We start from the raw sequence: 16218 nt of genomic DNA, 5'->3' as shown, positions 1-16218 counted from the left end.
TGTGTCCCCACTTCCTGCCTTTCCCACCCCACTGTGCCCACTAAGTCCTGCAGTATAGCCTGGGGACCAGGAGGGTTCTGAGTCTCACAGGCTTGGACACTTTACTGGGCCTCACTCCCCCTTCTCTGTTAAGGATGGTATGGGGTGTGTGCAGTGCCAGGCACCGTCCCCGACCTGTGGCAGTCCCTCAGGTGAGGCTTCACTGTCACTGTCCTGTTCAGTGGCCACCTGCAGGCAGACCTGGACTGGGGTCCGCCCTCTCCTGCTGTGCTCTGGAGCACTTCCTGTGTAGGACCCACACCCTCTGCTGGGATTACTGGCACTATGTGGTCTGTCCACTTGACTGGTGGGTGGGTGGGAGGCCGTGGCCTCCCCTAGTGCCTGCTGTCAGGAGGCTCAAATAAGTTAAGGGCAGGACAGCCACTGCCCAGAGAAGAGTGCAAGGGGGATACGGCACAGCCAGTGCCCCCTCCTTCCACCTCTGTCTCCTCACACCCTCGGCCTCCAGGCCCTGGTGACTTGGCTTCTCCATGGTGGTGCCAGAGCTCCCTCAGTCCTGGCAGGAACTGCCTGTGTGGTGTGAGGGGGGGCCCCCCCGGAAACCGTGTGGCCTGGCCGTGTGTGAGAGGAAGGCGCCCACCCAGGCAGCTGGCGGGGCTTTCTTTCCAGGATGAAGTACGTGACCGACGTCGGCATCTTGCAGCGCCACGTGTCCCGGCACAACCACCGGAATGAGGATGAGGAGCACGCCCTCTCTGTGGACTGTACTCGGATCTCCTTTGAATACGAGTATCCTTACAGCACAGGCTCTCCGGCACCCTCCCTCAGTTTTGCTCAGCAGTGCACTGTGTGTTTGGTCACCTCTGTAGACCTTGCCCACATCCCCCTGTGCATGGTGTGGTCAGAGCTGCGGAGCTGCAGGCCTTGGATTGTGATGCTGTGGCTGCCGTGAGAAGGGGCCCTGGCCTGCTCTCCAGGTCTGCCAGAGCACTGGGGCCTGGGGAGCAGGCTCTGTCCTGGCTCCTCTGTCTGGCTTGGCTCCTAAATGCCAGCACTGCTTAGACACATCATCATTATGGGCCTGGTGCGTGTGGGCAAGTGCATGGTAGGGCCCACCTGTGCAACCCAGGTGGTTTGGCGATGAGTGCAGATTCTTGCCAAGCCAGTCAGGAAGAAGTAAGTCAGCATATGATTAGAGTGCAAATGTCTCATGAGAGGAAGGTAGGGCATTGATGGAATAACCAGAAGGTTGTTGGGTGGCAGTGCTCAGGAAAGGCCTTTGGGAGACCATATCTCAGGCTGAGACTTAGGCACACTCCATGGGAGAGAGGACAGCCTGAGCCAGGGCTGTGGCCGTGCAGAGGCCCTGAGGTGAGCTTGAAGAAGTGGCTGGAGAGATGAGTGCAGCCCAAGGGTTAGAGGGCCTAGGGCAGTGGAAGATTGAGGAGGTTGGGGAGTTCAGTACTTCGTGCTTAAAAGGTCCCTAGGCTGCTGGTTGTGGGGAGACAGACTGTGGTGCCCACAGGTGTAAGGCGTAGCTGGGGCCTGGCTGTTTCTGTGATGGATAGTGATGGCAGGAGTGAGGCTGCCCTGTGCCTATTGGGATGGATGGAGACCAATAAACATGGATTTAGACAGGTCTAGGAAGAGGTGCCAATATGAGGCAGCTAGGCTCCCGGGACAGGGAGCCCACCAGGACCTGACATATGACGTCTAGAGATCAGGGCCCAGCCATCAGGACAGGCAGCACAGAGGACAGAGCCCACTGTGTACCTAGAGGCGGGCCCTCAGGGCAGGTGTGTTGGCAGACGTGGTGTCAGGGCATCAGCATGAGCATGGGATCCAGGCAGAACCAGCCTGGCATCCTGCTGAGACCCGTAGAGTAGGGAACAAGAGACATGAGGGAGTACAGGACGGTCCTCACCCACAGCCACACTTGCAGCCCCACCAGCAATAAAGAGCATGTTTAAGAAGAAGGGTGAAGACAGGGGTTTTGTTCCGGGGTTCCCAGCAGAGGGTCTGCTGTGGGGGAGGGCCGAGCTAGGTGTAGCACACGGGGAGCAGATGGGATGACAGCCTGGACTGCCTGTGTGGCCACGAGGACTCAATGTCACCACAGTATCTCTCAGAACCCTTGGGTCTCAGTTTCCCCATCAGTCCAACAGTGATAATGATGTGTGCACACCCCCTTACAAGCTCTCTGTGTGGGTAAAATTAAGCTAAGAAGGTCAAAGAGCTCCAGGTCACCTATGTGATGACTGGCCATGCAGGCGGGCTGTCCTGGGACGGGTGGGGCCATGCACTGCCAGCCATGGGTCGCCGCCCAGCCACAACCCCCTTGACTGGACCCAGCCTCCGCCTGGCGCTCTACCAGCACTGGTCCCTCCATGACAGCCTGTGTAACACCTGCTACACTGCGGCCAGGTTCAAGCTCTGGTCTGTGCACGGGCAGAAGCGGCTCCAGGAGTTCCTTGCTGATGTGGGGTAAGTGACCACCTTGGCCCGCCCCTCAGCCCCTGAGGAAAAGGTCCCTCCCCTTTACTGTGACCAACATCGGCGGCTGCCTGTTTCTACCTGAAGCGCCTCGCCTGGAGACTCCAGAGTATCATCTAAAGGTCCCCTGTTTGCATGCTCTCCGTCCTACTGGTGTTGAGCAATCTCCGTCTAAAGCCAGGTCCCTCAGCCTGCCTTTGGCCCGGGGCGCGATCCTGGGGTCCCGGGATCGAGTCCCGCATTGGGCTCCCGGAGTGGAGTCTGCTTCTCCCTCTGCCTGTGTCTCTGCCTCTCTCTCTCTCTCTGTGTGTCTATCATAAATCAATCAATCAATCAATCAATCAATCTTTAAAAATAAATAAATAAAATAAAATAAAGCCAGGTCCCTCTTGTGACCAGTGCTTGTCATCTTTCCAGCCTCCCCTTGAAACAGGTGAAGCAGAAGTTCCAGTCCATGGACATTTCCTTGAAGGAGAATTTGCGGGAGATGATCGAAGAGTCTGCAAATAAATTTGGGTAAACTCCGTTTTTCTGGATTAAGCTTGTTTCAGGCTTCAGCTTTAACCATGTTCCTAAAGTAATGCAAAAACAAGATAGCACAAATGAATGTGATCCTGTCTAGTCTTTCACTAGCCTTTTAACTTTGGGTTAAAAGTGGGTCCAGGGAGGTGGGGGGCACTTGGCGGGATGAGCACTGGGCGTTATGCTAAATGTTGGCAAATTGAACTCCAAAAAAAAAAAAGTTAAAAAATAATAATAAAAAAAAATAAGTAAAATTACTTGATTAAAAAAAAAAAAAGTGGGTCTAGAGAAGTCCAGGTCCTTACATCTGGGGCCAAGGTGCAGACCTCTAGGTTGACCTGATCTATCGCTCACTGAACACAGGCAATGGCCCTGGGAAGGGCCCCCTGAAGCCAGGTTCAGGCAAGCTTTGCCTAGGAGATGCTGTGGCTGCTCCTAGTATCCCGGGATGTGGGAGGGGGCCACACACACATCTCTGCTCTCCTCCCCACCAGTGGAACAGCTTTGGACAAGGCTCTTAGTTCCCCAGGTTACAGGGCTAGGATGTCAGGTCTGCATTCTGGGACCAGAATGGTCTTGCCATGAGCCTTAGCAGGGGCCAGGGAAGGACACTAGTACATCTGCTGGCCTGGCCTGGCAGTGAGAGCTCACCACAACTTGAGAGCACTCCCACATGCATGCAGGAATAACAGCAGTGTTGCTTCCTCCCACTGCAGGATGAAGGACATGCGCGTGCAGACTTTCAGCATTCACTTTGGGTTCAAGCATAAGTTCCTGGCCAGCGATGTGGCCTTTGCCACCATGTCGCTAATGGAGAGCCCCGAGAAGGATGACTCAGGGACAGATAACTTCATCCAGGCTCTTGACAGTCTCTCCAGGTAGTGGGTGTGGCTGTGGGCTGCTTTCCCCACAGGCCACCTCTGGATCTCAACCTAACACTCTTCAGGAGGCACGTCACAGGGACCCCAGGTGTGAGGATGACTGTGTTCTGCAGAAACTGAATCACAGTTTGTCAGAACCAGGGGTGCATTTGACACATTTCCTATCCATCTTTAATATCTTTAATATGTCATTTCCTCTTGAATCCTTTTAATCTCCTTTTTTGTTGTTGTTGTTAAAAACTTTATTTATTCATCAGAGAGACAGAGACATAGGCAGAGAGAGAAGCAGGCTCCATGTAGGAAACCCGATGCGGGACTCAATCTCAGACCCCGAGATCATGCCCCAAGCCAAAGGCAGACGCCCAGCCACTGAACAACCCAGGCATCCCTAATCTCCTTTCTTTTTGATTTAAAAATTTTTTTCACCTCCTTTCCCTCTTTAGGCATTATTTGTGGTGTTTATTCATCCTTGTGTTTTTTTCTAGTTTAATCTTTAACAATTATTTTCCTTCTATTTCTAATTTTTCTTATCTCATTTCCTGAGATGCCTTGTTTTGTGTTTTAATGTCTCTTAGTTTGCTTTGAAATAGAACATTACAGTGTTGACCTTTGGGGGGCACATCTTTCTAGAGTACTTGATTGTCCATAGGGATGCTCAGTGGCTCCTTATCCCTTTTTTACTGATAGTAACTTTGAGAAGATTTGACCTTGGTTCTTGTCTGTTGTTCTTTTTTTCTGTGAATTTTGCTTCCCTGTCTTTCAGGGGAGGCATGATTCAGACAGCTTTTTGAACTTCAGAGAACTGCCCTTTCTTTTGCCTTTGTGCAGTGTTAAAAAATGTAAGGGTCGGCTTTCTGGGGTTTCCTGGCCCTGTTTCCTAGCATACTTTTTCTAAGCAGCTTTACTGAGTTATAATTCATATATATGTAGTTCACCCATTTAAAACGTACAATTCAATGGATTTCAGTATGTTTACGAGGTTGTACAAATATCACCACTACCTAATTTTAGAACATTTTCATTGCCTCATAAAGAAAACTTGCTTCCCTTAGCTGTCACATTCCAAATCTCCCATCTCTCCCAGCCCCAAGCAACCACCAATCTACTTTCTATCTTTATAGATTTACTATTTTGCACATTTCATATAAATGGAATCAGACAATCCTCGGTCTATAAGTTTGAGGCTCCTTTCCCTTAGACTAATATTCCCAAGGTTCATCCATGTTGCAACATGAAGGAATTTCTTTCCTTTTTATTGCAAATAAGACTGTTTGGACATCCCATATTTTATTCATCCATTAATCAGTTGACAGACATTTGGTAGTTTCTACCTTTTGACTGTTATGAATATACCACCATAAATACACATGGATACATTGTGTGGATACATTTGTTGCTCTTGGGTACAGTAGAATTGCTGGGTTATATGATAAGTCTGTTTGACTTTTTTTTTTTAATTTTTATTTATTTATGATAGTCACACAGAGAGAAAGAGAGAGAGGCAGAGACACAGGCAGAGGGAGATGCAGGCTCCATGCACCGGGAGCCTGACGTGGGATTCGATCCCGGGTCTCCAGGATCACGCCCTGGGCCAAAGGCAGGCGCTAAACCGCTGTGCCACCTAGGGATCCCTGTTTGACTTTTTGAATAATGGCTAGACTGTTTTCCAAAGTGACTGCATCGTTTTACATTCCCATCATCAGTGTATGAGAGTTTGAATTTGAAGCCCAAGTGTTTTTTTTTTTTTTTTGAAGCCCAAGTTTTTAATCTCAATTATCAATGTCCAGTTTATCTTTATTCTTGTTTCTTATGGTTTTGATGTGTCATATCTAAAATGCCATTTAAGAGTTTTATAGTTTGGGCCTTTACATTAGATGTATGATTCATTTGAGGTAAAATTTTGTGTCTGGTGCAAGGGTTCAACTTAATTCCTTTGGACATCCAAATTGTTCTAACATCATCTGTTGAAAAGACTTCTTTCCCCTGCAGAATCATTTTGGTGCCTGTGTTGAAAATCATAAATGTGGGAATTTATTTCCAGATTCTCAATTAATGTTCGATCAACTGGTATGTCTATCCTGCCTTCTAGCAGCAAGTTGTACTAATTGAAATCTGAGCCATCTTGGTTCTTATTTCTTTGTAAATGCATACCCATCCCACCTAAAGAAGCTTGTAGGATTTTTTCTTTTCTTTTTAGTGTTTTGTGATTTCATAGTGATATGTCTCGGGTGAATCTTGCTTCATAGGTTGTACTGGGTTCTCAGGTGAGCCCTTTTAATCCAAAGCCACAGATTTTCCAGCTTGGGAATGCTTTTGTACTATTTCTTTATTATTTCTTCCACACATACATCAGTGTTTTTTGTTTTCTCCTGGTTTCCTAGAACAATACTCTGTCTCTGATTTTGACTTATGTTTTCCACGTCTGTCTTGTTATCAATGTGAAGGAAGCTTCCTTATCCTGTAGTCTTTGAGTGAATTTTTAAATTTTTTGCAGTCACTTTACTTTTCACAAACACTTCCAGTGTCTGATTGTTCCTTTTTCATGGCATCCTGTTAGTGGTTTATGAATGTCTTAGTTCCCCAGATCTCTTTGAAGATATTAATTAGAGTTCATTTTAAGTTTTATTTTGTTCTCCAAATTATCTCTGTTTCATCTAGGGTCATTTTTTTCAGGGGAGGCATTTCTTAAATATCTGGTGGTACTCACATTCAAGACAGGGGCTGTGGAAGCCTCTTGAGGCCTTAGGTCTCTGGGTGTAGCCTACTGGCTAGAAGGCATTGCTTTTATCTTGGTGGGTGGGGAGCCAATATAACACTTTGGGACTCTTAACTTCTGGGTGCCCTTCTCCATAGAGTTCATTTTAATGTATTTAGAGGAGAATGCTCCTTTCTGGGGTGGAGGTGGGTGGATAAAAATCCATCCATCGAGTGTTAGGGTCCCTTATATCCTCCCTTTTGCCCTTGCCCTTTCCACTCCTCTGTCAGAGCCCTCTGGGCACTTTCCAGGACCTGCTGGGCGGTGTCTTCCCTCTTGGCTTTTAGTCTCCTGTCTTCTGATGCCAGTACCCCCTCTCACCTCTCATGTTGGTCACTGTGAATTTATACATGTTTTAATCCTTTCTGTCTAACTGTCTTTCTTTCTTTTTCTTTTGAGAGCGAGAGCATGAGCAGGGGGTTGTGCAGAGGGGTAGAGAGAGAGAGAGAGAATCTTAAGTAGATTTCATGCCCATCATGGAGCCTGATGTGGGACTCGATCTCACAACCCTGAGATCATGACCTGAGCCAAAACCAAGAGTCTAGATGCTTAATCAAATGAGCCACCCGGGCACCCCTAATCCTTCCTTTTATTTTAAATGGAACTCAGGAAGAAAAGAATAAAACTCATACCCACATACCCTCCCAGGAACCAAAGGTTCTATTTGTGACTGTGCTGAAGTTGTGTGTCTGCCCTGTTACAGGAGTAACCTGGACAAGCTCTACCATGGCCTGGAACTTGCCAAGAAACAGCTGCGAGCCACACAGCAGACCATTGCCAGCTGCCTCTGCACCAACCTTGTCATCTCCCAGGGGCCCTTCCTCTACTGCTCCCTCATGGAGGTCAACCTTCCCATGGACAGATGGGTTCCCATGAATAGATGGGTACCAGGCCATGCCTGCCAACATCCCCCTCTGACTATCTCTGTGTCCTCCCCTACAGGGCACTCCGGACATTGTGCTGTTTTCCAAGCCAGCGTCCCTGAGCCTGCTTAGCAGACACCTGCTTAAGTCCTTCGTTTTTTCGGTGAGGAACTGGGTGGGTGGGTGCCAGAAGGTAGAACCTCAGAGAAGAGCTAGGACTGGGCATGAGAGGCTGGCCATGGGGTACTGGTGGTTGTGTACCAGCAATGGGGTCTAGGAAAAGCTCACTTTTTCTGAGCTGTGTTTTCCTTAGCTGACCCTTGGGAATCTCAGTTCCTATAAGCTCTGATTTCATCACTTGGCCATCCTGGTCACTTGGACAAGTAGGAAGGCACCTTATGGAGTACGTGGGGCTAGGGCTTGTGTTCAGCTATGGCAGATCAAGGGAAAATGAAGTTAATTGTAGCACAGACTTGCTTCACAGCAAAAGTTTGTTTTCTGGGCTGGCTTTCCCTTTTCCATGTATGATTCCATCTTCTGTATGGCCTGACATTCTTCTTTGCCTGGCTGGGACAACCCCCCTACCCAGCTAACATCAGGCTTCCCACTGGGTATGATCACAAAAGGGAGGATCCTGTATATTTCAACAATCAAAGTCTTACTCTGCTTCCTGGATGAAGATTTACACTGGGAACTACTTTAAACAAAATGCTTAATAGGAGGTTGACATTATCTCAAACTGCTGAACTGACCTATGAAATGATTGAGGATTATGTGAAGACAATCAAATAATGACAAAAGATGGACTAGGGACAAAAGTCCCCAGGGACAAAAGTCTTCTAGGCTCCATTCAAATCTCAGCCTCCTCATTTACCAGTTGTGTGATGGGAGGTCAATTATTTGACCTCTAAGCCTCAGTTTCCTCATCTGTAAGATCGGTGAATTTTTTCACAGGACCCATCATTTATCAGACATTTCTTTTTTTTCTTTTTTCTTTTTTTTAGATTTTATTTATTTGTTTATTTAGGGGAGAGAGAGAGAAAGACCATGAAGGGGGCAGGGTAGAAGGAGAGGGATAAGCAGGCTCTCTGCTGAGCTGGGATCCGAAGGCAGATGCTTAGCCAACTGAGCCACCCCTCAGACATTTCTTAAGCAATCACCACCAGCCAGGCTCTTATGTCATAAGGTGACCAACTATCCTGGTTCATATTCTCAAATGCCCTTTAGTCCTGGACGAACCAGGATAGTTGGTCACCTTTGTTGTAGGATGTAGATACAATGGATACATCTATGAAGGAAATAATTGAGTCTCCATGTTGAGGGTGTATGCATGTTGGTAAAACGGACAGATGTGGAAAGATTATTTATAGTGTCAGATGGTAGCACACACTATAGAACAAACTGAAGCAGGATGAGAGAGGGGTTGGTTGAGGAGGTCCTGGAGGAGGTGACAACTGCCAAGAATCTAAAGGATTTGAAGGAAGGAACAGCCAAGAGACATTGGCACAGAAGGAGGCTGGGAATAGGGTGTCACAGCCTGGGAGGGCAGGTGGAGATTTGAGCATCTCTGATGAAAGGAAGCCGCTGGAGGCTTTTGGGGAGTGGGTGGCTAGCCCTATAGGGCTCCTAGGCACTGAATGGTGCACTCACCCCATGGGACCATGACTAAGGGTGCACTTTCCCTTCATAGACGAAGAACCGGCGCTGCAAGATGCTACCCTTGGTGATGGCTGCACCCCTGAGTGTGGAGCAGGGCACAGTGACTGTGGTGGGCATCCCTCCAGAGACTGACAGCTCAGACAGAAAGAAGTGAGCTAGGTTCTGCATCTCCTGGGAGTTGGGAGCCCTGGGGGTGTCATTGGCCTATGGACTCTGCTGAATTGGATATCTTTACCTTTAATGCCACATCAAAGATAGCCTTTTCCACCATGTGGCAAGACTTTGAGGGCTTAAATATGTGGGCTGCAGGTTAACCATTGATCCTCTGCCTTACCACTTGACTTTTAAATGCTTTTAGTTTGTTGAAGGCCTCCCAGGCAAAAGTGTCTGACTCCCCCAGCAGGACCAACGTCAGACCCACCCAGGATAGGCTCACACCTACACAGAGGTGTGATTAGGTGCCCTGGCTCTGTGTGGCCTTGGATGGGAACCTCAGGTCACCCACTCCAGAAATTAGGCTTTACATGCAAAGTTCCTCAAGACCAGCTCTGTATGATGCCTTCAAAACCCTCATGAATGATCATTCACCATCTTACTTGGGCCTCACACTAACCTTTGAGCAGAGCCAGACAGTATCTCCCATCCCCACCCCCACCTCTGTGAGTCAAATTCACTGCTCACTGAACCCCAAATTCAGGCATTTGCCAAACATTTAAAAGTTCAGTTACAAGAGCTAACATACAAGAAACTGTTCACTGGGTGTGGGCGGGGATGTGCACACCCAGACTGCCTGCCTGCCTGAGCTTGCTACCACTCCCGAAGCAGAGCTCACCTGTGCCTCCATGGTTTGGGCAACAGGTAGAGGGTCCAGCTCCACCCACATCAGCCCTTTGTGCATATTTTTACAAAAGTGACTTCGAATGGTAGGAAGCCTGTTAAATGGATGACAATTTACTTGTCACCTCTTATTGGACATTTAGGTTATTTTCAACTTTTTGTTGTTATAAGCAAGGTATTAGTGGGTTTGTGAATGCACAGGCTCATCTTTTTGTGCTTTTGAGAAGCTTCTCTCACCATGTTCTAAGTGTTTTCCTTGCATCTGCTAATCTGAGTTCTCACTCTCCTCATAGAGCAAGGTCAGGTTTTCTCCCACCCACTCCACACCTGATGTCGGCCCAGCAGGCTGGGCCTTGAGGGGGTCCCCGGTTCTCTCTGCTGCTCCCTTCTTGCTCTGCCTGGCCAGAGAGCCCTGGGACAAATCCCAGGGGCCACATGTCACCGTCCTTGGGTGTCTTTGCCTCTCTGGCAGAGTCAGTGCTCCCCAGCACATCCCAAGAAGTAACCTTGGTGAGGTACTGACAGCCGGGAGCAAGACACCCCCACACAGCTCCCTGGTGGGGAAGCTCAGGAGCCATGGACCAGTCAGTGTCCTGCGCCCTTCAGCTTTCCCAATTAGCTCTTAGTGGCCTCTGCCATGGAAGACATTGTCTTGGATCTGGATCAATCCTAGCTCTGCTCTTGTGAGCTTTGACCTCCTTCTGTGTCTGCAAAGGCCATTTAGTAGCAAGTTGAGAGAGACAATGGACTTTTTTAAGACAAGTGCTTCCATGTTGCTGGGCTGCTTTCCAAAGCCATGCTGTGGATCTTGGATTCGTAGTCACATGGGGTGGAGCTGGCCAGGAGCTCCTGGGCTGGGTTCCCAAGGCAGCCAACAAGCACTTCCCCCGTGGACCACCACAGCCACTTGCGTCCTCATTGTGGCCATCGATCTGTTGCTATATGTGACTGTGCTGGTTTGTGGTTAGCTCTGACTGGTGTGCACAGTCTCTGTGAGAGTTAATGTGGAGGCCTGAAGCACATGCCCCTCCTTTGCCTGTTCTCCCTGACTGTAATCAGCCCAAGAGTCCCTTTCCCAGGATGTTCTCCCTCCACTGTCAGCCTCACTACCTGCTGCAACCCTGAGCCCAAGGGTGGATATGAGCTCCTGGCCATCCCTCTGCCCCACACCTTGCCCTCAGCAGCCCCAACTGGGCTGCACCCTGGCATACTCCTGCCCCCCACTGAGTTACAGTGGCACACTGCACCCAGCCCAACAGGCTCCTCCCATTCCCCACCCTGCTGTTTGCGACTCAGTCTCATCTGAGGCCCCCCCATGCCAACATGGTTCCCATTGAGCCTCTGCCTCTCCTGTCCCAGCTGTCAGCACAGTGCCAGGTATGAGGGAGGCTGCAGTTAGGGCACCGTGGGAGGTGCCCAGGGACACTTGTGCCTTGAGGGCTGAGAAAGGTTCAGGTGGATGCAGGTGGGAGCAGCAGTGAGAGATGGTGACTGCCCAGTGAGTGGGGGTAAGGCCTCAGAAGACTGGCCCAGGAAGGGGTACGAATGCTAATAGGCAGAACTGGTGGCCAAGGAGGAGTCTGAGCTAACTCCAATGTCTGTCCCGGGGCCTTAGGAAGATCCATTACAGTGGATGGGCCCCCAACATGCTCTTATGTGTCTACAGCTTTTTTGGGCGGGCATTTGAGAAGGCAGCGGAGGGCACCAACTCTCGGACACTACACAACCATTTCGACCTCTCAGGTAAGAGTCTGCTGCAGTGGGGCCCTTTTAAGTTCAGTGCTGGCTTTGAACCAAGGAAGCTGACATCGCCAGGAATACTTTGTCAACAGCCCTCTCATTTTCCTGGAGCCAGCCCTGGATGCCCAAGGTCTGCGCTCCTCTCTGGGCCTCGATGGGCTCCCAGGGCAGAGAGGGAATGGGTGTTGCCCATAAAGCCCTAGGCCTGGCTTCGGCCTTACAGTCCAGCCCTTAAGACCACTTCACCAAGGAGTCTGGAGTCTGGAGGACTGGCCACTAGAGCCTCCTGGGCCAGCCTCACCTTGCCAGGGTCACCTGCCCCTCCTGTGGGTGTGGAAATAGCAGGGCCAGCAGCAGCCTGAGGGCACTGCCTCTAAGGCTATGCTGGCCACCACCACAGGCCAGCAGCTCCTGTCTGCTGTCGTGCAGAGTCCCACCTGAGGGCTGCCACATGGTCCTGAGTGCTGGCCTGGGCATTGGCCCCACCCTGATGTTGCACGAGCCCAGGGAACGGAAGAACCAGTCCAGGTGGCTTTGTAGACTGGTCAGTGCTCCCCGCAACACCCAACAGCTTCTCCATAGGCCAGTGTGGAACATGGTTCACGTTCCGCCATATTTGCTTTTTATTCTTGCTGATAGATTTTTAAGTAAAATGGACGTAGTGACCCCTCACTGCTTTGGTTAGTGTGCTTGGGCTGCCCTAACAACATACCATAGACGAGGGCCTTAAACAACAGAAATGTATCTCACAGTTCCGGAGGCTGAAGTCCGAGATCAAGGTGTCCACGGGGTCGGTTTCTTCTGAGGCTTCTCTCCTTGGCTTACAGATGGCCATCTCCTGGCTGTGTTCTCACATGGTCATCCCTCTGTGTCTGTGTCCTAACCTCTTATGAGGACCCCAGTCAGATTGGATTAGGGCCCACCCATGGGATTTCATGTAACCTAAAAACATCTTCAAAAGCCCCATCTCCAAATACAAATTCTATCTGAGGTGCCCGGGGTTGGGCCTTCCACACATGAATTTGGGGACAGTATACTTCAGCCCATAACCCCCATCGGTCAGAAAGGACAGTTTCTTGCATCGCCATCAGCTGATTTGTTACAAAGAGTCCCAGAGACCCAGTGTTTGCCCCAGCTGCCTTGGTGTCTAGAACTCCATACAGGCCCATTCAGGCTGCAATTCTGTGTTGGGTGGGTTCACTCCCATTCCTATTTCATGTCCAAGATGTGGGAGAGGTTGGTGCTGGTCAGCCTGCAGGATGTCCCAGTTTCTCACAAGGGAGGATTTGTGGGCTGGAAGCTGCTTGGCTTCCCATGTGGGTGGAGAGCTGGGGGAGGAGGGATGTGCATCAGAGGGAGTCAGGCCAGCACCCACATGGATAGGCTGGTCCCGGGGTTCCTGGAGCCATGGCCTGTGGCACAGATGGCTCATAGGACCAGGCTGGCCTGTTTTGCCCTGTTTGATGAGGGCCCACATGCTTATCTGAGCCTGATGACCCCCAGAAATGGGGGCGGCTCACATTGTGTCTCCCTTCTGTAGAAGAGGACACTGAATCAGAGAGACTGGCAGCGCAAAACTGCAGGCTAGCCCTCCTGCCCGGCCTCAGGGCCTCCTGTAACCCACCTTGGGGCATGGCTCCGTGTCCAGCAGAGTGGGAAGGCCTTTCTCTGCCCAGATCTGTTCCAAACCACTACATCCCTGTGTCCTCTCCATTGGCGGTCACTGCTGGTCCCCTAGCAGCCCGGAGGGTTCCCCCACAGACTGTAACCCCAGCCAGCCTCACTAACAGGGCAGCCAGCAGTTCCTGAGGATTAAATACAGAGGGACAGAGAAACAAGCTCTGAATTTAGAATATTCCAGGCCATTAAGGGGCTGAGTACATTTTGGAATGTGCTAAAGGGTGGTTCCCATCTTAGATGACCGGGAAGAGGGAGTTAATACACTCTGACCTGTTTTTCCTACCATGCCTCACTCAGGGCCCCACTCCTCCACCTCACAAGATGTTTTTCTTTCATTACCTCAGTAATTGAACTGAAAGCAGAGGATCGGAGCAAGTTTCTGGATGCTCTTGTTTCCCTCCTGTCCTGATGGTGAGATGTGGGGGAGGGGTGGGGAGCTGGAGAGTTCTAGTGGGGTACTTCGGGGGGGGGGGGTACTGCCGCAAAGCCAGCCCTGAGGGGTAAAGAGGGCCTCTCATTCCCTGCTTTGAGTTCCCTGCTTTTTCTGTCCTAAAACCAAGGCTTCTACTTCCATTTCAGACCCAAGCAGGGTTCTTTTTTTTTTTTAAATAGATTTTATAAATTTTTTTTAATTTTTATTTATTTATGATAGTCACACAGAGAGAGAGAGAGAGAGAGGCAGAGACACAGGCAGAGGGAGAAGCAGGCTCCATGCACCAGGAGGCCGACGTGGGATTCGATCCCGGGTCTCCAGGATCACGCCCTGGGCCAAAGGCAGGCGCCAAACCGCTGCGCCACCCAGGGATCCCCCAAGCAGGGTTCTTGAGGAGATTTGGGGCCAACACATTTTTCCCAGGGGCGTCTGTCCCTGGGCTGGCGGCAGAGCCACAATTGGGGCATTTTTGAAGGAGCTAATTTCATTAAGCTCCTGGGACCCCTTCAGCAAGAGCTGGCATTGACCCTCTCTTGACCATGCTGTGGGCTGGGCATCAGTGAGTGACATACAGGCCTCCTGGCACTGCTGGGAAAGAGGGCGACCCTTGGGGGCCGCCTGGAGCCTTGCCACCCTTTGCAGCCTTATACCAGGCCCTGGGCTAGAGAATTACAGAGGCTTCTATCTAGGCTCCTGTGTGCCTGACTTAGGAGAAGACAAAGCTGTTGGCAGTCACTCAGCAGATAACTATAAAATGTCACCTCTGTGGGCCTTGCATGGGGGTGAGGTCTACAGTGATGCTCACCAGCCAGAGCTGATCCCAGTGCCACGTACACCATCTCTTTCTTGAAGGGCCCCTCAGCAAATGGGCCGGGGGCCCGTTCTGTACCTGGTGTCCACTTCTCAGCCCGAGGCCCCACACACAGTGGATGCCCCATACGCATCTCCTTGAGCCCTGGGCTGGAGCCACTGCTGAGGCAGACGGGCCCTGCCAAGGCTCTGACATAGAGGGTCCCTTCGTGCCAGCCTAGTGTCCTCCCCCTCCCCTACCATCCAGAGTAAGCTGGAAGCTGGCTGGGGCCAGGTGCCCTTCCCTTGTCAGGGCCTCAGTGGGCTCTGCTGAGAATGGTATAGGGGACCTCAGGGACCCACAGTCCCTCTTTCAGGGTAGGCAAAGACTTATAGGGTTCATGTTGGGGAGAGGCTCTGGGCTCAGACCCTCTGGGTCCTCAGCAAGATCTGTTGGGTACCTCACAAAGCTGGGACTGTTTCCTCAACTGAAACTGGGCTGACACCCCTTGGGCAGTGAGTACTGAGCCTTAGGATGGGGGCAGGGTATAAGTGTGGGACCCAAATCAAAGGTTACAAGTGGGAGCTCTCAGCAGGGGGCCGGTGTGTGGGCCATAAGCCCTCCCCTGCGGCCTGATCAGTGATGACACCAGTGTGACTGTCCTGCCAGCAAGACAGTGCAGGGTGGACCAGCTGGGTGGGGGAGGAGCAGTGTAGGGGAGAAGCCCTGTGAGGTCCCCTCGGGGCTGAGGCAGGGTCTCTGAGGTGACATGGTGGTGGAGGGCTGTGAGGCCCTGGGGGTTCTCCAGCAAACGACAACCTGGACCCAGCCAGTGGGCACTCGGGTTCTGCAGTGGCTCTCCACTCATGGCCAGCACTGCTCTGCCCTGTCAGTGGTGGGGGCTACTCAGAAGCAAGCCCGGCGTGCCAGAGGGAAGGCCTGGGCAGTTTGTTTGCTTAATTCAGAGAGACATCAGAATTGTTGAAATTTACTTTTCTTTCTTTCTTCTCTAGAGTTTGATCTCCGCAGACATGACCTCCTCCTTATTTATATTAACTGGGTTTTATTGGACCATAAGTTATGGATGTAGTTTTAGATGCAGGGACAGTTGGTTTTTATGGAATAAAATATTTTAGACAAGGTCCCTCGGTCTTGGTTGTGGTCATAGTGTCAGCACTTGGTTTTGCCCTGAGCTTTCTGTGGGTACAGAGGAACCTTTTCCTGTGCCCTGGGTGGCCTTGAGGCCCAGCAGTAAATAAGCGTGGGGGGTGGCCTCCCAGCTCCCTGGAGAGCAGTGGGTGGAGGTTGGGCACCTCAGCACCTGGATCTCTGCATGGCTCTATGCCGACCACTGCCCAGCGTTGCCAGCTGGGACCTGGCCCTGCCCTCCCACCACTTCTTCCCATCTGCCTGGCCTGGGCAGCATCTCGAGCCCACCCTTTTGATTGTTCCTCCCTCCCAGGCCCCCCTCTCCCCATCCTCACCCTCCTGTACCTCCTATCCCCATACCCTCCTACCCCCACAGGCACACAGCACCCCCAGGCTGCTGGGAGAGTTGGACAGAT

At 51.0% G+C, this 16218-nt stretch overlaps 1 protein-coding gene across 1 annotated transcript in view; it reads left to right on the top strand.

Annotated features, from left to right (window-relative positions):
• Positions 1–15795, top strand: part of CDC45 (cell division cycle 45) — a 31421-nt gene extending 15626 nt beyond the window's left edge. Inside the window, exons 10-19 of the mRNA XM_055323231.1 lie at positions 670–789; positions 2353–2484; positions 2911–3009; positions 3732–3893; positions 7355–7493; positions 7594–7677; positions 9205–9323; positions 11677–11753; positions 13775–13841; positions 15667–15795. Of these exons, the coding sequence (XP_055179206.1) occupies positions 670–789; positions 2353–2484; positions 2911–3009; positions 3732–3893; positions 7355–7493; positions 7594–7677; positions 9205–9323; positions 11677–11753; positions 13775–13839 (997 nt within the window). The 3' untranslated portion in view covers positions 13840–13841; positions 15667–15795. The remainder of the gene's footprint in view (positions 1–669; positions 790–2352; positions 2485–2910; positions 3010–3731; positions 3894–7354; positions 7494–7593; positions 7678–9204; positions 9324–11676; positions 11754–13774; positions 13842–15666) is intronic.
• The last annotated feature ends 423 nt before the right edge of the window (positions 15796–16218 follow it).

This window comes from Nyctereutes procyonoides, unplaced genomic scaffold (assembly GCF_905146905.1).
Source record: "Nyctereutes procyonoides isolate TBG_1078 unplaced genomic scaffold, NYPRO_anot_genome, whole genome shotgun sequence".
Taxonomy (NCBI): Eukaryota; Metazoa; Chordata; class Mammalia; order Carnivora; family Canidae; genus Nyctereutes; species Nyctereutes procyonoides.
This window is presented reverse-complemented; position numbering and strand designations above follow the sequence as displayed.